General features: G+C 41.5%; 5 protein-coding genes across 9 annotated transcripts; 3 read left to right on the forward strand and 2 right to left on the reverse strand.

The window, feature by feature from the left end:
• Window positions 1-82: 82 nt before the first annotated feature.
• LOC135168802 (RNA polymerase II-associated protein 1) lies at window positions 83-18139 on the forward strand. 3 transcript variants are annotated; one of them, XR_010300101.1, is made up of 3 exons: window positions 83-489; window positions 989-4607; window positions 17224-18139. XR_010300101.1 is itself a non-coding variant. In XM_064133338.1 (2 exons), the coding sequence occupies exon 2, from the start codon at window positions 1047-1049 to the stop codon at window positions 4521-4523; it is 3477 nt and encodes a 1158-aa protein (XP_063989408.1). In that variant the 5' UTR covers window positions 83-489; window positions 989-1046; the 3' UTR covers window positions 4524-5276. The 3 variants fall into 3 exon arrangements, 1 of the variants encoding a protein (XP_063989408.1); XR_010300100.1 differs by lacking the exon at window positions 17224-18139 and adding an exon at window positions 13196-13705; XM_064133338.1 differs by lacking the exon at window positions 17224-18139 and having other exon boundaries at window positions 989-5276.
• On the reverse strand, window positions 5143-10887 carry LOC135168877 (CB1 cannabinoid receptor-interacting protein 1-like). The gene is made up of 2 exons (XM_064133482.1): window positions 10542-10887; window positions 5143-6632 (listed from the first exon to the last, which is right to left on the reverse strand). The coding sequence occupies exons 1-2, from the start codon at window positions 10715-10717 to the stop codon at window positions 6308-6310; spliced, it is 501 nt and encodes a 166-aa protein (XP_063989552.1). The 5' UTR covers window positions 10718-10887; the 3' UTR covers window positions 5143-6307.
• LOC135168844 (phosphatidylserine decarboxylase proenzyme, mitochondrial) lies at window positions 14160-16624 on the reverse strand. Its single transcript, XM_064133429.1, has 5 exons — window positions 16354-16624; window positions 16044-16293; window positions 15704-15937; window positions 15196-15487; window positions 14160-15048 (listed from the first exon to the last, which is right to left on the reverse strand). The coding sequence occupies exons 1-5, from the start codon at window positions 16392-16394 to the stop codon at window positions 14588-14590; spliced, it is 1278 nt and encodes a 425-aa protein (XP_063989499.1). The 5' UTR covers window positions 16395-16624; the 3' UTR covers window positions 14160-14587.
• LOC135168870 (ras-related C3 botulinum toxin substrate 1-like) lies at window positions 17887-22711 on the forward strand. Of its 3 annotated transcripts, none has more exons than XR_010300105.1 (4): window positions 17887-18148; window positions 19739-19950; window positions 20201-20903; window positions 22580-22711. XR_010300105.1 is itself a non-coding variant. In XM_064133472.1 (3 exons), exons 1-3 carry the CDS (start codon window positions 17887-17889, stop codon window positions 20501-20503), a joined length of 777 nt encoding a protein of 258 aa, XP_063989542.1. In that variant the 3' UTR covers window positions 20504-22289. The 3 variants fall into 3 exon arrangements, 1 of the variants encoding a protein (XP_063989542.1); XR_010300104.1 differs by lacking the exon at window positions 22580-22711 and adding an exon at window positions 22346-22501; XM_064133472.1 differs by lacking the exon at window positions 22580-22711 and having other exon boundaries at window positions 20201-22289.
• On the forward strand, window positions 22707-24131 carry LOC135168881 (uncharacterized). Its single transcript, XM_064133486.1, has 3 exons — window positions 22707-22851; window positions 23005-23183; window positions 23519-24131. The coding sequence occupies exons 1-3, from the start codon at window positions 22707-22709 to the stop codon at window positions 23642-23644; spliced, it is 450 nt and encodes a 149-aa protein (XP_063989556.1). The 3' UTR covers window positions 23645-24131.
• The last annotated feature ends 509 nt before the right edge of the window (window positions 24132-24640 follow it).

Here is a 24640-nt window from a genome sequence, read left to right on the forward strand (position 1 = left end):
TCTTCCTTACCAGTGTACAGGAACAATTATTCGTATCAAGGTATTTATGATAATTAGTGTATGTGATTAAAAACAAACTGATAAACATTGCGAGTCATTGATTTCAATGACATGAAGGTGGAGAGATATTCAATGGTCGTTATCTTTTGACACAATGATACAATTTCACTGAAACATTTAATTATTTGAATGGAACGCGCAGTCTCCTCACGCGGTAAAACAGAACCTGCGCAGTCCGTAAACGCAACCGAGCCGACCCCACTATGGCTTCCCGCATTTTGGCAATAATAATTTTGCAAACAGGTTCTCTGTACGCCGTTCGCGATTGCCACAGGCAGTAAACTAACTTGACTACCCTTAATTTCCATCAACTGCGCTCGTTACAGTGCACTTCCCCCAATATTCCTTTTTCCTTGGAACCAACCTCACTTCACACACCGGCGTAAGAACACCCCTTCATCCATCGATGACAGTCGTTGATACTAAAAGGTAAGAGAGTGCTGCGAATAATCTAATCCTCTCTAGGCTAGAGAAAAATTCTTTTGTCCTATTGGCCTATTAATTGTCAATTTTATTAACTGAATTATTGGCCGATAAACTAATTCGAAAATTGCTTGCTATTTGAAGGTTAGGGATGATAGTTAACAATAAAACATTTCTCAAACGAAATACTTTTTCTCTTGTATATATTTCATTTTTATTTATTAAAACATATTCTTCAATTCTTCAGTAAGGTCTTTCATGACATTTCAACCCATCAAATAAACAAAATAAAAGTGCTCGAATTATTATCAAAGCATGATTTATTTTATCTATTGACATCCCTTGGAATTAACAGCTCCGGTAAACAACAATAAATTATTAGAATTGGAAACGAAATGTTCCGGAAATAGAACATTTTTTATTGTAGTACCCACGATCTTCAAAATCGTCCATGAGTTTCCCTATTGTTTTGTTGTGTAGCAACGAGATTTATTTGCTCTCACAGGCGGTGAAACCCTAAAAAACTGACATCCTCTTCCGCGTAACTTCTCCGCACGTCAACAATGACTGACCCAAATCGACCCAAACAGCCCTTTAGACGCCCGAAACCCAGTGATGACGAGGCAGAGCTATACCGCCTCCACGAGGAGTTCCTACAGTCACAACAGTCACCTTCTGCCAGGTGTGTAACTTCACCTTACAGAAACCTCCCCCCCTCCGAGCCCCTAAGAACCAGATCAAGATTTGCCGAGCGTCGGGCGATGCAGGGAAATTTAAATGTCTCGACATCTACATCAATAGGGGCTCCTATCAACACTGTCGAGGAGGATATCTCGTCCTCTTCGATATTGTTGGGAAACATAGTTGAGAAGAAATTCCCGGATCGTCCTAACGCCACCGGATGCTCATCAGAAGCTTCCGGGGGCACAGGCTTTCCGGAGGTCTTCCGAGTGAATAAAATCCCGAAGATCGAAACGGTTAATAGTCTCTTTCGCCAAAGTATCGAGCCCTCTACGAAGCCCCCCATGGGGTCAGCGAGATTGCCTGAGGATGAAGAGACAGGGGGTCCCATCGGGTCCAACCTGTTAACGGAGATTCACAAGGAGAATATGGAGAAACTGAGCCAGATGACACAACTCCAGATCCTCCAGGAGAAGAGTCGCCTGGAGGGACTGTTGTCTCCAGATGTGGTAAAGTTCCTAAAGTCCAGGAAGAACTCTGCGATTCAATCAGAAAAATCACGGACTGTCACGTCTGTCGCATCGGGATCCAACGGTGGTGGGCGCTCTGGAATAATCCAGGAGGCTGCTCCTATGGAGACGGACCCTCCGCCTCCGCCACCGGTGGTCTCTAACCTCTTGGATAAAGCCTCGACGAGCCGCTGGCTCCATATGGACACCGTGGAGCCTCAAAAGCTCCAATGGATGGAGGACCTAATGCTCACCGATTCCTCAGACTCGACTCAGAATGAGCCCTACAATGCGAGATTCTCCTTCGAGGGGACTCTTCTCCCTTTCAAGGACCCGTCCATCCCGATGGATCAGGGCCTCCATCATCACGGGGAAGAGCCGGAGCGCCCGGGGTACACTCTCCAGGAGCTCCTACAGTTGACTCGTTCATCAGTAAATCAGCAGAGCCGCACTGCACTCACGACAATCGCCAGCATTCTGGAGAAGAGCAGAAAAGGATGGTATGACGAGGTCCTGGAGCCCGCCCCCTTGGTCGCATTGAGCGCCAAGAATATTTTTCTCCTCCTGAGGTTCTCCCTCGACCACCTGTCGACGTCTGTCTCCACTGCGGCGCTGCAAGGCCTGCGGGAGTTCCTGTACTGTGAAGCTGATGAGATCTGCCTGGACAGGCTCGGCAATTGGAAATACGGTGACGGAAGCTGTTGTGTGCCTGATCTAGCCCCGAGTGCGGATATCAAGGACTTCAATAGCTTGAAGGATCATGAATTGGCCCAGATTGATTGTGTATTAGCAGCGGTGAGAACAGACATCATTGTCAGGATGTGTTACATCCTCAGTAAGACGAGACCGGAGCCCTCGGCGGTGACAGCGATCTTGGAGATTCTCACAAGAATGGCCAGACACTCGAAGACAATAACTCTCAAAATTGCCTTCACGCCAGATCTTTTGTCTACGATCACGAGCCACTTTCTGCCAATGAACACTGATAAATTGATGAACCTGGAGAACCTAAGTACAGCTTATGGTGTTCCTAACATCAACGCCCTTCGACTACTAAGGGTTCTGACGGAATACGGTGGAAGACCAGTAGCCGAATGTCTCTACGCCCTCAAGATAATGAATTCTCTATTGTCATACATAACAAACGATCCCGGTGAAGCAGGTATTCGTCTGTCGATAGAGGCCCTACGACTCTGGGGGAGTCTTCTATCTCAGGGGGTGTCTTTAGAGGTTATCAGTAGTGTGAGCTGGATTCTAGTGTCGCAACTTCAAACTCTCGCCACCAATCACAATCTTCAATCGACTGAACTTTCTTCAGAACATGCAGCCGCTTTGATAACAGTCAGCAGTTATGCACCGAGCCTTGAGCCGTTTTTGGTTACTTTACTAGGGAGGTGGAGCACGCAATTGGAAAATTTATCATGTCCCACGTGGTGCAGTACGAAATTAGTGGCAATTACATTAACGTGTGTCACAGAACCCTCTTCTTTTAAATGCGAATGGATCAATAATCAAAACCTTTTTCATGGGCTAATCTTGACGTCGAATCTTCTCAGTGGACGAACGACAACCCCGAGGACTCCTGAGTGCCTTCCGTCCTTGGAAGCTCTAGTTCAACGAGGGGAATTGCAAAGTGTCCTCGCCTTCAACTCTTGCACTCCTTTCCTTGCAACTGCTATTAATTTTCTCTGCAAATACTCAATGACCAAGGAGTTGACGGCCATCCTGAGTAATCCAACAGTCGTGAGGTACCTGAATAGACTCAGTACCACCGACTGGTCTCTAGGAAGCAATTGGTTTACCAGGGTAGAGCTGTACTTTGTTACGGGACTCATTAAAGCAATGTCTCTGGTCGTTCAGAATGAATTGTTTCCATCGATTCCTCAGACGATCGCTATTAAGCTGCTGTCTACGTTACATGGAGATGCCCCAGAAGCTGCCATTGACCTCCTGAAATGGCTAACATCCAAGGAAAAATTGGACATAGCTGATTTGGTGAGGGAGTTGAACACTTTGAAGTTGGGAGGACATCGTAAACATATTTTGCCATTGAATCTGGATGTTTCATCGATGTACGAGGCGTTCGTCCAGCCCGGAACTTGGAACCAGACTGTTCTTCCTAGGGACTGGCCCTACCTGCCGCTCGTAGCGTCCTACACGCGTCTTAAGGGAGGCAGCAAGGGGAACGTCATGGACACCCTGAGGATCGTTACCCTGTTGAAGTTGGAGTCAACGATGCCGGAGCTCTTCCACGACCTCTCTCCGACCTTGAGATTCTCCCGGCTGATTCTAATTTACTTCTGCGATGGAGCTCACCTTGATAGACAGGTCTCGGAGATTTTAAAGTCATTTATTTGGGATTTTTTGAAGAAATTTCATAAGCTTCTGGACTTTTCCAATGACATTCCTGGGGTTCCATCCTTCACAGACTTGTTCACAGCTTTGTGTGAGGGCTTTTGCGCGAATTCTCATGGAGATGACGGATTCGCCGCCTCATTGCTGGCACCCGTTGCTCAGAGACACGATAAGTATTACAGGAAAATTCTGTGGTCTGAACATGCAGCGGCTCTGAGGTACATTAAACTGACACCGGCGATGCTTCCGGTTCCTGTTGAGGAGTATTTGGAACCCGCTGAGGAGGATGAGAGCCTCATTGAGGAGTATCTGACAGCTCTCGTCAGGAGAACGGTGAGGGAAGAGTGGAGTCCGTTGATGTACATGATTGCGGTCCATCATTGTAGGAGGTTCCTCAAAGGGGAGGGAGACTTGAAGAGGAGGATGAGGGAGAGGATGCGAAAGTTGGAAGATAAGGAACTCGTGAAGATACTCCTGGAAGAGGTGGACGCGTGATGGGGTAGTCTGCAGGGGTCTTCATGGAGGATTTTGGAAGGGGGAAAGGGAAGTTTATCGAGATGTAAAGAAGAATCTGAAAGGGTGAGTGATAATTTTTCTTTGGGGATGGTCTGTGTCCATCATTCTGGTCGTGTGCGAAGAGAAAGTTATGAAGAGAGCGAGGGAGAGGATACGAGGGGCGGGGAATATCAAGTTCGCGGTGAAGCTCCTGGAGGCGGGGGAGGGCGTGATAGGTTATTCTTTCAACGGCTTTGATCTTGAATTCGGGGGTTGCCTGGGGGAATGGAGGGCTCGCCTTTATAGGGTATTGATTTTGGAGGTGGAGAAAGGATGCTTCCGACATAATTGAGAAGGATTTCCAGATAGGAATTGAGAATTTCCTTTGACGACACACAATTGAGACGACATTTCTTTTTTCGCTGATTAAAATACTCAATTTGTTTTGAGAATAGCGAAAATATGTCCGAAGGAGCGACTTCGGGGTGAAATCTCGTGTGTCAGACCGCTGTAAAAATACAATTTCCCAGGGATGTGATGCAAAGGGTCGATTTAAAAGGGATTTCGTTCAGCAAACGAGTTCTTGCGTAAAATAAAAATATCAATTTATCAATTTCAATACCCAAATATACAGTAATTTATTTACGTATTCGCATCCCACCTGAATATGTGTAAATACTGATGAAATATGACCAGTGTATTCATGTTTATAAACATAATAAATACAAAAAATACAAACAATATTTCTTATTCAGTATCGGTTTACATTCTTGATTTACAAAAATTAGTTTAAGCATGAAAAGAGGCACTAGGTCGTCGGCTCGCTTATCAGCGCTACAAGCGAGTGACTAATTGATTAATTTTGTTATAATGTTTGTGGAGAATGTCATGGGTATGGAAATTACGGGGGGAAATAGCCTCGATGCGTATTATTTTTCATTTCGTCTTAATTAATGAATTCAGTTGAATGAAATTTCACAGACATGATAAAAGGATCCAGATCCACATGAAATTCTCCGTTTAATATTCTCTGCACATAATGTCAATTGACTCAACCTCACTCAAGTTATCAACATCGATATGTTTATTACAATCGTATATTGACGTATGATAATGGCAAATATGAGACATCTAAATCCGTATCTGTTATTTCTTGGAGTAAATTGGGTCATGTTAGAGACCGAACTGTTCACCGAGAATAGTGGTATTCTGCGTATACTCGTTGAAGATGACGTTCTCGAAATATATACAAGATACATATGGCTCGGAAAATGAAAATACTGAGGGGAAATTTATTCACATTGATTGAACGACAGTAATAGTGAAGGAGGCAGACGTGATCAGCGAGCGGGAGAAAAATTGAGAAATAGAAAATTCCGCACTCTTTTTATACTTCAGGGGGAAAATACCTCTTGACGTTTCTCCCCCGAATGTCCTAGTTTTTCAGGCAACTGCCAATTAATCAGTGATTTTTTGCAGTTGTAGTTGTAGCCCCAATCGAACCTCTCAAAAAATCACATTCAACATTTAGAAACCGTTCAATCGTCTAAAATTCTTATTTCCTTACGCGAGTAAATTCAACGCACGACAATTATTAATTTCCACCGGAGTTATCATTGCCACGATCAACATGAGCTAAACACCTCCCTAAACCGCGTCGAAATACGCCGAAAAGCTCGAAGAAAAAACCGAGAACATGTACCTCAGGTGAACTTCCACCACTGATTTTCGAACATAAAAATCTTATCACCGGATTCTGGTGTCAGAGGCTCGTTTATCGAATGCTAAGACTCGATTCCCAACTTCCGATATGTCTCCTTGTCCACTGTCACCAGCCTACCCTCGACACTCGAGCAATCGAGCTCGATGCAGTGCAATCGCGAGCCCCACTCGCAGTGGCTGTGATCGTCAGGCTTGTAATACTTTATCTGGAGGCAGGTGGTGAGGTAGCCGGAGGCTAGGACTCGCATTGCAATTGGTAATTCCTCTCGATGACCACGTGCTGAAGGTGCCACGTCCTTTGTGCTGTAATAAGCGCTGTAAGCGCAAGCTGTTCCATCGCGCGCCCTTTCAATCGCCTCGACGGGTTTTCCACCGATGCTGAGCGATCTGAAACCGAAAATAATTTGTGATCATTGAGAGTCAGGTGTGACGACACGATGGAACGGGGATGAAAAATGTTATGACTTTCTTAGTTAACTCCTTCGACTCTAACACATCTCAATTCCCTCGAAAACCCATAAATCATATCGGAGCAGAGCCTCATTACCTCATAAAACTCCCGACCATTTAAGTTCCATCCACAGGTATTCCTTCGGTGAAAAATTATCATAAAATCAATTGAACTGACTGCCGGAAATATTCATCAAAAGTTTCCACCATTTTTCTATGAATTTACATGAGAAGTCCCGGATATCATTGATATCCAGCGATGCGCATTACAGTGAGCGTCTACCGATGCACCGTAAATCGATGAAAACGATGTGATGAGTGAGTTTCTCCCTGTGACAATCCATTTTCCAACTTTATTGCATCCTCTATAGATTGTATCACGAGCCACTAAGCTTTCTACGTAATGTCCGCATATTTGCCGAAGAGCATCCGGCGGAAATTGAACGATTGGCCGGGTTGCCAGACGATTTATTAGCTCTTCATTGGGGTGATGAATCCTCTCCCCAGAAATGTTCATTTCCCTTAAGAATGACTCGGTTTAACGAAAAATGTGATAAGGCATCTTTTGTAGAGAATTTTGTTGGCTGTAAAAAATGTCTTATCACCTTTTTTCCGAAAACTACTGATTACTGAGATAATCGCGCATTTGATGCTCAAAATCACTAGCCCCAGTTTGACCACATTGGAAGAACCATTCGCAAATTCTCTATTGAATAAATTATTAAATTTTTAATAATGTCTCGAATGAATATTGAACACGTCTCCCTTGACCTCGCACAAAGTTAAAATCGCAATAAAACTCGCATTTACTTGTATTTATTGACATTCTCATTATTACTACAATGGTAAAAAAAGTTTGAGTATTTGTTTGTAGGTCACCCCAAAGAAATAATTTCCAGAGCCAATGCACCGAGCAATTCTCCCCCTCCGCTCTCACGATAACCAATTTTCAACTTCAATTATGTAAACACGCGATGCACATCTGCACGATTTTCGACAGAAGTCGATACCTCGAAAATCGTTGCAACTTTTACGAGTGACGTGTGATTCACTCTTTGAAGTAGCGAAGATGATTGTTGATGAATATCGTGGGCGTACACGTGGCGGTTACGATCAAATGCACTCTCCCGCGGCTCATCTCCTGGGAGGTCTGATCGATACTCAAAGCTCATATCAACACTTTGTCTATGACTGGACATTGTGACCTGGTCTATTCATAGGATAAAAGGGAAATAATTGTTCTCTCCGTTTGTGGCGATGACATTTTTGGTGATTAAGGTCGGAGTGCAGTTGACTTGGGCTTTTTTGTTCCATTCATTGGTGGATTTTTTTTTATTTCAATAACTTATGTCAGAAAATGAGAAAATTATAATAAAAATACCAAATACTTTTCTCCATTAAATAAAGATTTCTCGAATTTTTTCTCTCTTGAGAAAAAGAGGGAAATACGTCTCTGAATATCTTCAAGACCTCCGCATACCATTTTTGCTGCGTCTTTTTCTTCTGCTCCCAAGGATAAACGATTCAATAAGGTCTCGTGGGGGTTCCTCGGAAAACATGTTGTCGGCTTGGGAGAGTCAGACAAGCGAAATGGTTTTCAAATTTCCATAGACTCTCCTGGGGACTCTCTTTTCTCGTTAAATCGCGCGGAATATTCCTGGAATTCCCAATTCAAGATTTCTCTTCAACTTTTCGTAATTGAGAGATACCAGTCTCTCTGTGAGCTTATCAAGTTGTCTATGAGGAGAAAAGTTTTGGGCATTCCGGCGATGTCAGAGGTCTGGCTTTATATCGAGTGAAATTATTCAAATCTCCCGAAGAGTTTTAAATCTGCCGGAGATTTATTTGATTGAAATTAGCTCCAGAAATTTTGGTAATTACCACAATTTGATTAAATAGAACAATTCTTGGAATTCGCAACTATCATTCGCTAAACATCACCACCACAGGTATCTCCCCCGAGTTTCGGCTGTAATTCAAACTTTAAGCGATTCATTTACGGCTCCGTGGACGCTAGTCCGGAGTATGTCGGTATATTTCCTAAATAATGAGTAGACTCGACCATTAGAGAGATTATCAGCACAGCTTAGTTCGTAGATGAATATAAATCGGCTCAAGCGAAGCTTCGCCAGTAGTAACTCCCAGAGTTGGGGCGGCCGGGGGACGAGTCGATACACGTTGTATGGCCAGTAATTAACGGAGGTTGATACCCCTGAAATATTTATCGTCTTTCGACAGGCATTCTCTTTGATGTTTCAATGTCATTAGATATGAGGGGTGAAATTTTGGAGTGTAAATTGAGGATTTCTTCCATGAAATATCATATGTTCGTCGAAAGAAAGATATGCCAATGTCAAATTACCATTAAGAGTAGTCGTAGTCCAGAGCTTCATGCTCCAGTGGAGATAGCCCACCCTGTACCGAACAACTTCACAACAACTAACGATCATATTGGGATTTTGGCTGGCACGTCAGCCGACAATGGCTCTCGAAGCTGCCCATTTAAGCCACACCGTCATGTACCACCGCAGTGAAAAGCTCTCCGTCCAAAAACATTTCCAGAGGAGGAGAAATGAGGGCTCTCAAATGTGCAACTTGGAATCCAATATCAAAGGTAACTCAATAATTCTCCTAGCCTTGCTCACCGAGTTTTCACGTATGACGTTCTCTGAATAAGAAGTCGTGTATTGAATTGAGGGGAAAAGTGACTGAACTTGGGAGCTTTTAAAAAAATCCATAATATTCTTTCTTGAACGTTTTATTGTGCTGTACAACGTCACCAGAGCAGGGAATTACTACAAGTGAAGCATAAAAAACACTCGTGAACACAATAATGAAAAATGCGATCGAATGCCAATTGAATTGTACAAAACGTACAACGAGAAGGAAAAATAGTTGCGAAGGAAAAAAGAACTCACCCGGGGGGCGTGCAATAGGGGGGAAGAAGTTGAAAAAAGGAGGAAAAGTGAAGGGGAGAAGTTGAATGAGGAGAAACGGTAGAGAATTTGTTAATGAAACAGCCCCATAGACCTCAATAATCCACTTGGAAAACTTAAAAAACTGGAACACTCCCACATGATACTCCCCACAAAGAACAATCGCCAACTCTCCTAATGGTCTCCACAAATCTTCGTAAATTCACGAGAGGGAAAAAAAGTTCATGAGCAAAATTTTGGTTCACAGCCAAATCTGGGAACAACAATAATGGTATCTCGAGGCATGACCTTCGCGGAATTATAACTCACGGTTGAAGGTGCAGGGAAAACATTGGGTCTGCACTGGATAGGTCATAAGTTCACTTTTAACCAGCTGTTACCGTTCTCGCGACTATCCATTCCTATCAGTAGGATATTCCTAGTGGATTCGCTGCTCAATGTTTACGAGGTGAGATTGTGGAACGTGTTGAGCATGGAAATGCATTGCAACTGAGTTTTTGCATTTCAGGCTCAACGATCGCGTGATTTCATCGCTTTGTTAACGAGATTTTTCTCATGTTTTTTTTAAGGGAAATTGCTCGACCCCGAAGAAGGGGCGGGGGAGGTAGACTTTCGCGTCTTATACTGTATGTTTATATTTATTTATTTTCTTTTGAAAATTTTATCTGGGGTTTTCCGTTGAAAATGGAATGTTATGAAAAATAAGCCGCGGAAAAGAAACATTTAATATTAATTGACTGATTAAAAAATATTCATTGTATTTATTATCCATAAACAGAGCTGATTTGGCTTCTTACATTTTTTTTCGATGATTCCCAAATTTCGTGAAAAAATTTCGCGAGGGTCGGATCACGCTAGACGATGATCGATAGTATTCCAATAATTAATAATTACGCAGTTGTATACCTACTGCAACAGTTGTGGGGGTTTGAAGCTGATGTCGAGTCTGTAGGTGGACTCGCAGCTGAGTTTTACTGTCTTAAGCTGCCGGAATCTCGCTGAGGTCTCCATCTTGCAGAAGACGGGACCGGCGCCGGGCTCCTTCCTGACAGACAGCGTCACCCGAAAATGGCCATCAGCACCCATCTAACATCTCACACGTTAATTATCGCTTGAGTTAATGATCACTTCCTCGGGGCGCGGGATTTCCGCGGTTCCAGGGAACCGGTACTCTCGGTGAAACCTGCGTCACCGGCGTTGGGACGCTCACTGAGGCACGTCGCGACGACACGCGTGCTTGCAACTGCGCAACTTCTCCTCGCGCAACTCTGTTTTATTTTCTGGATCACGATGAGGAGATTTTTCAAAGTTTCAAGGGATTGTTTCAGTGGTGAAGAGGTCGATGCAACTTTTGCGTGAGTTAATTTATATTTTCCGCAAGAATTTTTACTCTGAGATGAGAAATTAATATCAGTCGCGGCAATGATGACTATTTTACCTAATGATTTTACCTAATTCTATCTCTGACGGAGTGTGAAAATGGGATTTTTTTGCGATTTATTTTTCCAAATAAATTATTATCTTATCGCAAATATACGAGACCCTCAACGAAGGGTAACCCAGCCCATTGAGAATTAACGTTGTGAGCTACAAGTACTCTCCGTATATTTCGACTCGGGATAGCCCACAGCGCACATTTTCCCGACTATGACAGCTTTATTCCATCGGGATACAGTCCTGTTTATTTGATTCTCTCCACTGCACTGCCGGGAAAAACTGACGGCTTAATGGGTTCTCAGAAAATGAAATGAAAAATGAAATGAGAGTGCCCGAGCTTTCATTTGAAATGTTAATGAAATTGAGATGTGAAGTAGGAATTTCAGTGGAGGGGCTTTTTTCGGGCGCACGAATTGATCCTATTTTTTGTTCACCTTCTGTCGACGAAAATGAGAGATAAGATAAGAATTCTATTGTCTGGAAATGTAAACAAGGTACTTACGGTAAATAACATAAAATCGAAAAAAAAAATAGTATAAAAATTAGAGTAGCAGTGAGATTTGTGCATCACGATAAGATTCGGTGAATTAGTGAGGGAAAAGGGAGCGAATGAGAAATAATGGCGACAGGAGAGGCCCGAGGGCTTCTTACGTAAAAAGCTCTCATGAAAATTTTATCACTGAAAGTTGCTGCTCAGCAGAAATAAATGTTGAGTGGAATCGAGGTATTTTCCCTTAAATATTTCTGACAAACCCGACGCGATGATAAAATATTTATTTATAATTATAATTTTATGAAACAGCGTTAAGGCCTCGCTCAGCATGAAAACAGGCCTAACAAATTCAATGAAAAGATCTAAATTCTAGTTGAATAGCAACAAGTTTCCAAGTACAGCGATCGATATTATGTTTGTGTTTGAACGAGAGCAAGCGCTCGTTACAATGGTTCTAAAAAGAGTACAGTGGAGCAATGATTCAATAATAAAGTGGTAAAAGCTAGTGGAACGAAAAAAAATCAATTTCCCCGGCCTTCTTAATTTCTGAGGTATTCCATGAACGAAAAAAAATGAGCATTTTTTTACAGTGGGAAAAATAAAAAAAAGACCTTCAAATCTTCTCCAATAATTGTCAATTAACCAATACTCCAATAATTATTAGTTAGTGGAATTCAATTGCAATATTTTTGTAAAATTTTATATTTTACATTGAAACAAAAAAAAATTCTATTGTAAACAATTTTAAGAAAGCACTCTAGTTTTTACTAAAATCATAAAATATTTCCGTCACCACACGTCATAAAATATCCCGAAGCTAACGTCATTAGCAGAACTCAAATTTAGCGTATACATTTGTGCGAGTTAAATACCCCATCCCATAATGCCTATTCTCGTTCATCGATTCCTCTCGCTCTAAATTTATTTCTTCAATTTCCTCGAGACATTCCGCTGCACTTAAACTTTAAATTACCTGCGGAGCTGTAACGAGTGTCGTGTTACGTGGAGCTTTATTTATCTTTGAATAAAAGTAAGATGAGAATGGGAAGAGAATGTATTATTCAAGATAAATAATTGCATCGATGGAGTAAAATACAGCTATCCCTGGATGTGCACGAGTTACGTAATTGGGATGATGATGATGTTATGCGATGTTTTTATTTGGCAGTGCTCAGGGATTATGGGATTAGCGACAATTTTCCACTCCAATGGGGTGGAAAAGAGATGATACAATGATTATTCGCAGTATAACCTTCCAATTAAAACGCGTTTCTGTGTTTTTACGGGTGTAAATAATTGCTTTTTTTGAGCTGCGATATTTTCGATACCTCATAGCTTGATGGCCAATATTTAGGACGTGACCGATGATTTATATTTAAGCGACTAACTATTAGCAAATGAACGAAAATGTTTGAAAAAAGTATTATCTGATAAAAAACTGAATATCCGAAATGCCCGACCTCTCCTCGTGTCCTCACCTCTATCGATCTCCCAATAATCGATACAGCCGTCCCTGCAACAATCGAATCCCATTAAAAATATCTTTCTACACCCCATCAGACCATACCCTAGTGATGAAATTGCCCCCTCCTCTTTCAGACATTCAACAACTTATAAATAAATCTGTGAACTAGGTATAAATTCAACACGCGATGCACCTGACCAATATGGTCTTGAGTATTCCCCCGACGCCTACAATTCCACCCCTTCCTCACACGCAGCAACTACAGCCCTTAAACATCGCATATATCCACCTACTCGAGTGCAAAATGAAGAAGAAAAAACAAATGCGGAAAAAATACGAGGGAGGGAGGAGTAATTGGTGGTGATAGCATTGCGGTCAGCTACTGGGCATAAGCAGGTCAGGGAAACATCCTCGATTCAACTGGAGTTGTGTTGACGTGGTTTGTCTGTAACTTCAGTCGTAGTTGAAATTATTAATTATTCATAATTGTAGACAGTGAGGATATCGTGGGATTGGTAATTTGGCAGAGCCATTAATGCATCGTGATCGATTTAACTAATGGTTTTCCGTTGACGATTTTTTTATTATATCTTTCCCGGGAGGAAATGGAGATAAAAAACATTTTTATGGAAAAATTTTGATATTCAATGGTAGATAAAAAATATTTGTCATCACTTCGGGTGCTTTTTCTTTTTTCCCTTTGAAAACTCCATAATGAAAATGGAAAATTGCGAAACGCGTTTTGGCAAATGAAAATTTGCTTTCGGTGAGTATCTGGAAATCCATGATAGATAGAGATTTTTCTGATAGAATATTTTGCGTGGAGAATGTTATCAGCTACAAAAAAGGTTTCTATGGAAATGAATTTCACCTGGATTCAGACATATTCCGGAATAAGCAAGATCGAAGTGACACTGGCGCCTGAAAGTCGAGCCTGCAGAAGCAATTCCATTATTAGAGTCATGCAGTAGTAATTAAATGTTCACTGATTTTAGTATGTGATGTATTTTTTAAAAGTCCTTGGATCATGTGACTCGATTTTCTCATGAGTTTTATCTGGAAAATGACTCCATCACGTGACTCGATAGCACCATTTCCGGGGAAATGTTGAGGGTAGCAATTAGATGGAGCGGTAAAGATTAACAAGATATATTTACAGCATTTGATACAGACTTCAGTGTAATAAAATTTATTTATATATTTACAAATAGTTGATTAACGGATTGAAGGGATGAAACGTGTCAATTTGATGGACGGGCATTTATTTTTTGAACCTCTCCAGACAGTTCTACCCTGTGAGGCCTGTGATAATTATTTTTCAATTTGCTTTTTTTTCACTCCTAGAACCCAGCAAACCCACATTTCACCGTCTCAAACCGTTTTCTCTTACGTAACTTGATTATTCACTGTGTACCCATACTGCCCCTCCTTCTATCATATTCCATCCTTTCAACTAGGCGAGATTTTAAACAAGTCATTACTTTCCGTAATTATTAAAAATCTGTTCATTATTCTTTCATATGCCCAACTAAAAAAATCTCATGTAAAATACCAATTCTGGTCAATGCACATGCCCAACAGGTCTGATACGTTCGACAGCCTCATTAACACTACGACCCAAATCGATCTGTTTTTTCCTCCTGGCCTCGATGAAGCCTTCAGCGAGGCCCTGTCCCACCTTGATGGCCTGGCCAGCCTCCACCGAGAACTGAAAGTCCTCTGGTGCCTCGAAGAGTAGCACTACGGTGGAGCCCATTCTGAACTCCCCGAAGAGCTCTCCCTTCTTGACATTCACACAATCAAGACTGGCATCCTCTGAGGCCTTCCCTTTCGGCCACTTTCGTTTATTCGTTGCCAGTGTCTTATCACAGTAGACCTTTATCGACCCCACATTGGTGGCACCTACAGCTGCATACGCCATAAAGCCACCGGACCATTCACCGAGGTAAACCACTCGTTCGTTTAGGGAAAATAAATCTGGCAGCCAGCTCGCTATTTTTGGATTCACACTGAGTAATTTTCCTGAAGGAAAAATCGAATCGCTATTGAACGTTTTGGAGTTGATCGAAAAATTCGTAATTAGTATTTAATAAATTCATGGTAGAGAAGCATTTGGTGATTTTTCGGCAGCAATTAATGAATTATTTGAACATCAAAAAAGTCACAAACCTTGGAAATGTCTCCTTAGGTCGATCCTCCAATCCGTGGGACTGTGAAAGCGGTGATAGTCCCCAGGTGCTAGGTACACAGTCAACTGGTAGAGCTTGTTTTCAGGATTTTTCAACAGAGACTTCACGTAATTATCGTTCTCCTCTTTTTGAAAGTTAATTTTTCCACCCAGTTTGGGTGACTTTGTGTCACCGAGGAAGTGTCTGAGGTCGTACGTCATGCCCTTGACCTGCTCCACACGACAGGAAGTGACGGGGCCGATGTGGAGGACTTTTCCATCTGAGGGAGAGACCTACACTTCATTTATTTACGAATTTATTTCTTTTCACGTCTTTTTCCACTGGAATTATCTTCATAGCGAGTGGTTTCAGGGAAAAAAGTCACTGATAATGTTTGGCAGAGAATTTCTTTAGTTAGGTAAAAGCTTTTGGCACATTTCTGAGAATCGACTGAAATGGTAATTTCGAGTCTAGGCGAATTTTGAAAAAAAATTTGATGATCCACTCACAATATCAGTGTTCTGAGCAATAGGTCTGGCATCATCCTTCAAAGATCTCACGAAGAAATCGACAAGACTGGGGAATGAGGTTAGATCAGCGTCAATTTCGTGGAGATCGGCGTGAAAAGTTTTTGCGTAGAGGTTGAAGACGAAAGGCCTGAACCCTTTTGGCAATTCCACACTGGCGAACCAGCCAAACACTCGACTGGTGATCCTCAGTGGGAGGCAGCAGTAGCATTCCACCTACGAGAATATCCATTAGAATTAATGAATAATAACAAAAAATGAACACCTTTGCGATAGTGATTGAATAATAAAATAATCATTCAATTAATTGGAAAGCTCGTACCATCAAGTCACTTATGGGTCCCTGAATGACATCTCCATCAACAGCATAAGGATACTTCCTCAAATGTCTCCACTGTAGCACAGCAATTAAAGACACTCCCACCCCAATAGGCAGGCTCACTCTCCATTTCCTAGTCAATCCCCACAATCCCCCAAACTTATTCTCAGGATTGGCAGTCGTGGCACATCTCTTGATGACAATCACCTCCTGACACTTCCCCAGAGACTCCCACGATCTGTCCTTGACGCCTCTGTGAGCACAATTACCTTAGAAGTGAAAAAATTCACGAGGAAAGCTAGTGATTACTCACCGCGCGTGTCGATTCCCCCGGAGAATCCTAAAAATGGACATTTTCAATGATCAATCCAATTTGCCTGATTGGATTAACTGACGTCTCAGTTTTTTGAGGTTATGTCGGGAATTTTACTGTTATTTTGCTCTGTTGTTATCGTGTCGGTGCCTTGTCGATATCCCCCACATCTGCTGAACGAAATACGATGAAACCTTTGGTGTTACGACTCAAGGACTATTTCCGGTCGTTATTGGGGGCATGTGAAGCTTCGCACGTGCTACAGTGCATGCACGAATTAACGAATTTATCGAGCACATTTTGGAGCAACTGAGACGTTGCGCATTTTACGGCGCATGTTGGGGGGAGAGGAGGGACTTTTGCAAAAGGAATTGGAGCAATAAATTTTGTGAGGTTTTGGAGGAAATTTCACCACATATTAACAATAATAATGAATATTAGGATAATTATTTTCCTGGACGTTTCAGATTTCCCTTCTCTGTCGCCTTTTTTTTTAATTTAAAAAAATACAATGGAGATACCCGGTAATGTATCGGCCACGAAAGGTCTTGAATTTTCATCTGACTGAAAACTGGTCATTTCCCTACCTGGGCCCAACTAACCCAGTTCTGACCGGGCCCAGGTCTGTAAGTAATAATTATTCACCGAGATATATTCTCGATTAGCTGCCCTTTAGTTAAAAAAAAGGGGAAAGGATAACAAAAGGACGTCAGCTTCGCGGTCGCGGGCGGCTAGTGATGAAAAATTTTCAAAATTTCGATGAAAAAAATATTCCCCCGCCATTTTCTCCTCGCCCGTCACAAAATTCAGTAATTATATGCACCTCATCACCCCATTCATTAAAAAAATCTCACTAATTAAATTCTTAAGCTCCAGTGAGCCCCCTCCCGTCGCCGCTATCCTAACAGACACTCAACAGACACCGCGGCGGCAGCATCGGCCTCGAACTTCCCTCGATCGTCTCCAGTGCTCCACAACAGGTGGCTCCACATCCCAGGCAGGTGAATCAGTCGTGAATCCGACACGAGCGCGTTGTGTCCTGTTCTCTTATTGTCGACCCGTTCCCACGGGTCCTTTATCTCCAAAAAAATCCCTCACAATTGCATAACAACAGCAAAACGTTGTCCACCCCCTGCGTACAACCCCCAGCTCCGCGGTGAGTGCATCGAGAGCCAGAATAGTGCGAATAAATTCGAGAAATCGCTGATTTAATCGGCGTTGATTTTCCGGAGGAATAAAAAACGTTTTCCCTGCACTTTCACGATCCCCTGGGGTGAGTTCGGGATGCTGCTGCGCATGGAACAGAACAGCTGTTCCTTTGGTTGCGATAAATAAGTGGGGGTGAGGGAGGGGGATGGTGGCCGTGGTTTCAACAAGTTGAGGGATAAAATTAATGTCAATCAATTGAATAAAAAAATCCAGGATTCATTTAATCCAATGGTGAATTAAATTACTTTGGGGGATTCATTCGGCGCTGATTGATTGCTCTGGTGTGATAATTCGTGACAATAGAGGCGAGTGGAATATTTATTGATGAAAGAGAACAACTGCGGGATAATGCCACCCTCATCACACTCCAACTGGACGAGACCCCTCCTCAAGGGTGGACAAATGATGCAGATGCAGGTGAAACGTGCGACTGGTAGTGTGAGACAGAATGGCCAGGAACTGGACAGGAGAATCAAGGTGGTGCTTGTGGGTGATGGAGCTGTTGGCAAGACAAGTCTCGTTGTTTCGTACTCGACGAATGGATTTCCTGGGGAGTATGTGCCCACTGCCTTTGATAATTACAATGGTATGTTGGGATTTTGTTGAGTTTTTCATTCATTCAATGGGTGGGAAGAGCTGGGGGGAGATGATACGCTGGGGGACTTCATGGGCAGTCGGCCGGAGAGGGTACAGTCTGGGGGAAAATCAGGGTCCGGGGGCATTGTGAATGTTTTGGGGGGTTATGGATGTTCGAGGGTTGTAGCAAGGGGATGGGGCTTTTACAGGGAGCCTGCAGATGCGGGGAGAGACTCTGGATTTTTTTTTCGTAAAAAATAAGAAACAGAAATTTGGTTTCTGTATAGACTCCATTTGCTACGTCTTGTTAATTAGTTAATTACCGGTAACTTTCCGAGTCATAATAACTATCTATTGACATTTCTTCCTAGAATCTCTCAATTCCGAGATAATTACGAGATTAACAAGAACAAAAAATCTCGTTTTTCAGGTTTTCGTAACAAAACGATTTCCCTTATCAATTCTTGACGTATCTCAATAAAAACTCGTTTCCGTAGAATACAACATTTCCCTCTGGAATTATTTCTTCCAGAATAGTTTCACGAGTACAGAAACGTAGAAATTGCGATGAAATTTCTCGTTTTGAGACTAAATCACTTGAAAAATACCAGGAAAATTGATCGTTGACTGGGTAATTTCCCAGTTATAGAGGAAAATTATCGTAACGAACTCTAGTTACTTGTCTCCCTCCCTCAGCATAATTAATAGCTGCCGATATTGTTTATCTGTTTACCGAGTGACTGGTACAGTGTCTGAGTCATCGTGGCTCATGGCTCTTTGAAGTGGGGTGGATATTACAGAAACTAGAGGATATAGTTTTCTGGGGTGACTGTACTCACCCAAGGTAGACAGACAGGGCAACAGGTGAGAGTATACCGCCACTGGCTACGGCTTCTATGGCTCGCGAAGAAAGAGAGGAGGATGCCACTTGTACACACTAATTCACGAAAGAGGGATTGGATTACTTTTTGCTTAAAAAATCCAAGGAGGGGGTGGGGAATAGGAAATTCCGGGTATCTAGTAGACCGGTTGCGGCTTGGGTTTCGGTTTCAGAAGGGATTTAGATCATTATGGGAAAAAAACAAGAGTTTTATAAAAGAAAAATGAAGAAAACTGAATGTTAAACCGTCCAGGTGAATTTATTTAGTGAAACAAAAAGGAAGCTTAATATTGCGATCGGTTTTTCGGGGATAGTACAGAATCTAGAGGAGATAGGGCAATTTCCGACAAGTACTTTTTTGCAGATCATTAAATTTTGTATAAGAAAGGTTCCCATGGGAATTTTAATATCTACTCTACTTTTTGAGATATTCATAAAAATCTCCAGCTGTCATTGAGATAACAAACAAAATTTCTCTTGCGAAACGTAATGAAACAATCAACGTTTTATCGATCCGTTACGTATCACCAATAGTCCAATTATTGGTGAGCCCACGCGACTGTCCCAGAATTGGAAATGTTGTGAAATGCCAGAGGTACATATGAGTGACTCGGTTGAACTATTATTAAAGATTTCCATCATCTTTACATAATATGTTATTTAACAGCTATTGTTGAGGCTCGTGTCGTTACGTATGGCATCATAGATACCTATTTTCAGTGGTGGTTAATGTCGATGGACTGCCGCTGAATGTTCAGCTTTGTGATACAGCCGGACAGGATGACTTTGATCCACTGAGATCGCTGTGTTATCCTGAGACAGATGTCTTCCTTGTTTGCTACAGCGTCGTCTGCCCATCGAGTTATCACAGCGTCAGCTCTCGGTGGGTGGACGAGGTCAGAAAGTACTGTCCACATGCGCCAATCATCATTGTGAGTGAACAAATTTTTTATTCTGCATTTTTGAATGGCGAATAGAAAAGAAATTGCAGGTGATCCAGCTGCAAATATTATCATATCCAGAGAGATTTTTTTCTAGGTATCTCCCTCAACCTTTTTTGTAGCTCATAAAATTTTCTAAATAAAAGTTCGTATCAGGTTTTCCCCTACACCGAACGCTGATTCAGCTCTCGTCAATTTAAACAAACACAAAGAGATTGATAACGAAAATTTTAATTTTCAGGTGGGTACAAAGAGCGATCTCCGCTCGGACGTTCGCCTCATGCTGCAATTAGCTAGGTACGGTCAATCACCGATAACAACTGCTCAGGGTCACCAGTTGGCCCAAAGGTTAGGGGCAGTGAGTTACGTTGAGACATCAGCATTGACTCAACACGATCTCAAAGAGGCCTTCGATCAGGCGATAGTCAGTGCACTGAGCACAAGGCGTGGTGGTGCAAATTTGCTGTCGCGTCGTAGAAAACCACCTCCACTCTGGCGAAGATGGTTGTGCTGTTGGGAAAGACCGCCTTCGTCAGCCCCATAAAAAAAAAACATTCCCAAAAAATTCGAATCATCACAAAATGAAATCACTGCAAGGGTTTTTTTTCCCTCGAGTCTTGTTCGTTTAGAAGTGAGGGTGGTATTCAATTCTAGAGTGAGTGTCCCTCGGGAATTGTTTTTTTTGGCCCATTCCAATCCTGACGATGACGTGAGAAATACATTTATTTATGTTAGGCTGAGTCGACGAAACTGCGAATATAGGTTTGACGTGGGCGCCCAGACAATATTATAATCAACTCACTTGATGTCTTGCCAAGTTAGTGTTATTAGACTTATTCGATCATCTGGAGAGACTGTCCCTCTGGTCAGGGAGTTTAGGACATTCGTAATTGGCATTTAATCGTTGATTAACCAGTGAAAGGAAATTCGAAAGACGTGTAGTAGTAAGTTATGGATTGTTTTCTTAATGAGTGGTTTTAGGAGGAAATGTTACAGGAGCTTTTTTGTAGCTAATGAAATTCTCTACGAAATGTTTCATATAACCTTTTATCTTAAATCCACTCTTCAACGAGATAATTAATTAAACAGCGCCTTCATCGTGTTTGATCACATGAAAAAATGATTTCCATGATCTCATTTCAATCAAAAGTAAAATTGAAAGAACATTAACAGTTAGTGGAAACCTTCGAATTTCCACATGTTGTGTCAATGATAATTTCCAATATCGTAGAGATAAGATTTCGTATCACTGATTACGAACTATGAAGAAATGACAAGCAATGAATTGAGTTAGAAATGGGGGACATTAGAGCGTGTTAAAGGACCATGAACAACTAGATTATGAAACCAATTGCCTAATTTTAAAGTGTAATAGTTATTTATTGGAACTATAGCTTCCTGTTACGGTATTTTTATTCGCCACTCGCTGGTTGTGATCATTCTTTAATCGACTGCCGTAGTTACGGTTGAATTCTTCGCTTAGAATATATTTCGCCTTTCGCGTGAGGATCGGAGAGTTAATTAATAATTGGCACTAGGTTGTGATTTTTTTCTTTTCCTTTTACAAACATTGGCTCAATTTCGTTTTATCACCTATGTTACTAATTTATACTAATCGATCGAAGGGGGGAGGGGGTGTATCTGTTGATTCAGATAGTGATAATGCTCACATTTATTTTATCACAAACATCACGTGTCAATACTTTTGGGATTTTTTTGTCGGAAAAAAAAATTCAGTCGAAAAAAAAGTAATTTTATGCTAATTTTTATTATTACTTATTATTTTTTTACCTACAGTTCATGAATGTGGAGAAAGGAATTGAGACGTTTCAATTTTTTAAATTAATATTTATCTTCCATTAGTTTTTTGGTTGAAGTTACTGAAAACAGTAATTTTGCCTGTTTAGACAATCGATCTTTTACATTATTATTAACTAGGGCGCATTCTAAAATCACATTGTCAAAATCCCAAAAGGCATTTGTGATTATCCTCAATTATCTCTAATCATTGACAATTGTTTTTAATTGTTTTTCATTGCATAATAAAAAATTAATAATGACGAGCGATGGGGGGGGGGGGAGGAGTCGTTGGCACGATCTATTAATTCTGTACATTTTGAAATATCCTGGACACTTTTGTTCTCAATTCTGTACATAAATGTTGTAATTTGCAATACTCTGAGATAGTATGTACGCATTAATCCGAGTGATCGCTGACCAGCGGATCATTAATTTTACGTAAGTGATTTTAGACTGACGGTGATGTTGTAATGATTAATTAATAGTATTATAGACGCTTACTCGGAATAATTAAATCAACGGTATTTTTTTAAGAAAATTAAATGTGCTTTTCATTATTGTCCTTTCATCGTTGGAATTTTTTTAGTGTTTTGAGTGAATAAGAGGCGAATTAAAATAAACATTGACAGATTTTACATTCAGAGTCTCAATCTAATTATTTTGAGCAGTTTTTAAATCATTAATTTAAATAATAATAAAAACATTTTAATTTGGATAAATAAATAATTAAAATTATATTTAAATGGAACGAGAACTGAATTGAATGTTCTGCGAAATCGTTAGTCGGTAATCCAAACACCTTCCCACGAAACTTCTCCAGAAGTTGATAAATCCGACACTTGATGGAGGCGCCACCCAACCTTGGTGGGCATAGACGTCAAACAGCTGATAATTTTCCCGTCAAAGTTGCGAGTAATAAGTGAGAGATAAACCCCAGACAATTCGTCATGAAGACACTGACGATAGATCCGTGGAGCTCCAGCCCAGAGGTGCCAGCAAGTGAAGCCTCCACGTCCTTCGAGGATTCCTTCGTGACAGAGCAACCTAATGTCACGAGGTTAGATGACTCTGATCAATACCTCCAGAGACTCTGTAAGTCCCGGACAATCACCAAGTTATCCAGAGCATTCTCTAGCTTCAAGAAACTCTAGCTGAATTGTCTTGATTGAAAATTGAACTGATACTGAATTTTTTCTGGAGAAAAATTTGTAGATTTGTTTATGGGTTGATGAATTGTTTTCACAGACTCGAGACTCCGCCAAGTCCAGGGTGGAACCTCGAAAAAGGATCTCGTGAACTCCCTGTCCCAAGTCAAGGAGGACACAATTGCTCGATTAATCACCAGTGGCAGAAGATTAGACTCTGAAGAAGAAGCCATCCTCGGGACTAATCCCTTGTTGAGACACATAACACCACATCTTCAGGTTGTTTAATCTCTTCGACAACAACCAACTCTTTGCCAAGAATTTACACTAAATTTTTTCCTGCTAATCCTGTGCAAATTCGGAATTGTCTCGAACTAAACAGAGCAATGTTAATTGAAATATTTCTTAATTAATTGAAAATCCTTTGAATATTGTTTGAAATTGATTGTTTTATTTGTTTCTCGTCAGATTAGAACGTCATTCTCTCCCAATTAAAAAAAACCCCTGACCCCGCGGCGACCTCATCAATCTTCGCAGTTCTTTTCCCCGCTCACCCGAAAAAATCCGAATGCCCCGTTCGAAAAATTAATCAGCTAATTACTTTAAAATTCCAGGCGATGACAGCCAGCGAACTGGTGCATCTGCTGAAAGCGGACGTTCTCCAATCATCGACAGACGAGCAACAAGAGTGCGAGTCACGGTGGGACAGCCCAATCCCCTCGCCGACGTCCTCCAATTAATTACCTTAAAAATTTTTAATTAAACCCGTAACGAAGTCCTCCTCCCCATTCCATCGAGTAAACGAGAATTGCATTAAACAGTTCTGTCTTGAGAATAACTTCATGAAATTCTGAGGAAATATTCAGGGAAAGGATCCACCACCGATTGAACACATATACCCCTTCCATTTTACCTAGTTACCAGAGACAATAGCGTCTCGTCAAATTTGCGGGGAGTCGTTTCACGTATGAAACTGGGTTATCCCACCGAGTACATAGGTTTTCCAACATAATATCCACCCTGAGCATATTTAGAGGACTTGATTCTTGACTGGATGTGGGGCGTGGCTGTTGCTGGGATGTGCATTGAACATATCTCCATTACGAATTCTGGCGAACGAGTTGGGTAAATGTTGGGGGAGATTGTTGTGAAAGAGAGGGGAGGGAAATTATGTAAACGAATTAATTAGACGAATAAATGGAAATGAAGATTTATTTATTGAACCAATATGATGATTACCGCCTCCATATATTTTTCTTTTATTCTATTTTCCTTTGAATCCGCCTCAACTTCCGGAAAACTACCCCCTTCCCCGCAAATTAATTAATCATCGCTAATTCTTCGTGTCAATTAAAAAATTTGTCCCTGACACTTCTAACGAAATAAATACGCCTCCCCCTCAAACTAACTCCCGATTATTTCTTATCTCAATCTCTAAATATTCCCCTAGACTTCAAGGTTTTCTAGATTTAAATCTCGAATATCAATTCATGGGCTCCGATCTTCGTAAAAATGGATATAAACCCAAAAAATTTCCCTGTCTCATCCGCCCTTCCCCTTCACGATGCAACTCACTTCGCCGAAGACAAACGTTTTCATCCCTCCCAAAAAAAAATCCGGCGAGACGAAAATCTAGGACGCACCCCTCAAACGCATGCGCGCGTTAAGCCGGCGTTGAGGCGACGCCAGCAGGAGAGTTGCAGAGTAGCGATGGTGGGGGATTGGAGTAGAGTTGC

The sequence above is a fragment of the Diachasmimorpha longicaudata genome, chromosome 13 (assembly GCF_034640455.1).
Source record: "Diachasmimorpha longicaudata isolate KC_UGA_2023 chromosome 13, iyDiaLong2, whole genome shotgun sequence".
NCBI lineage: Eukaryota > Metazoa > Arthropoda > Insecta > Hymenoptera > Braconidae > Diachasmimorpha > Diachasmimorpha longicaudata.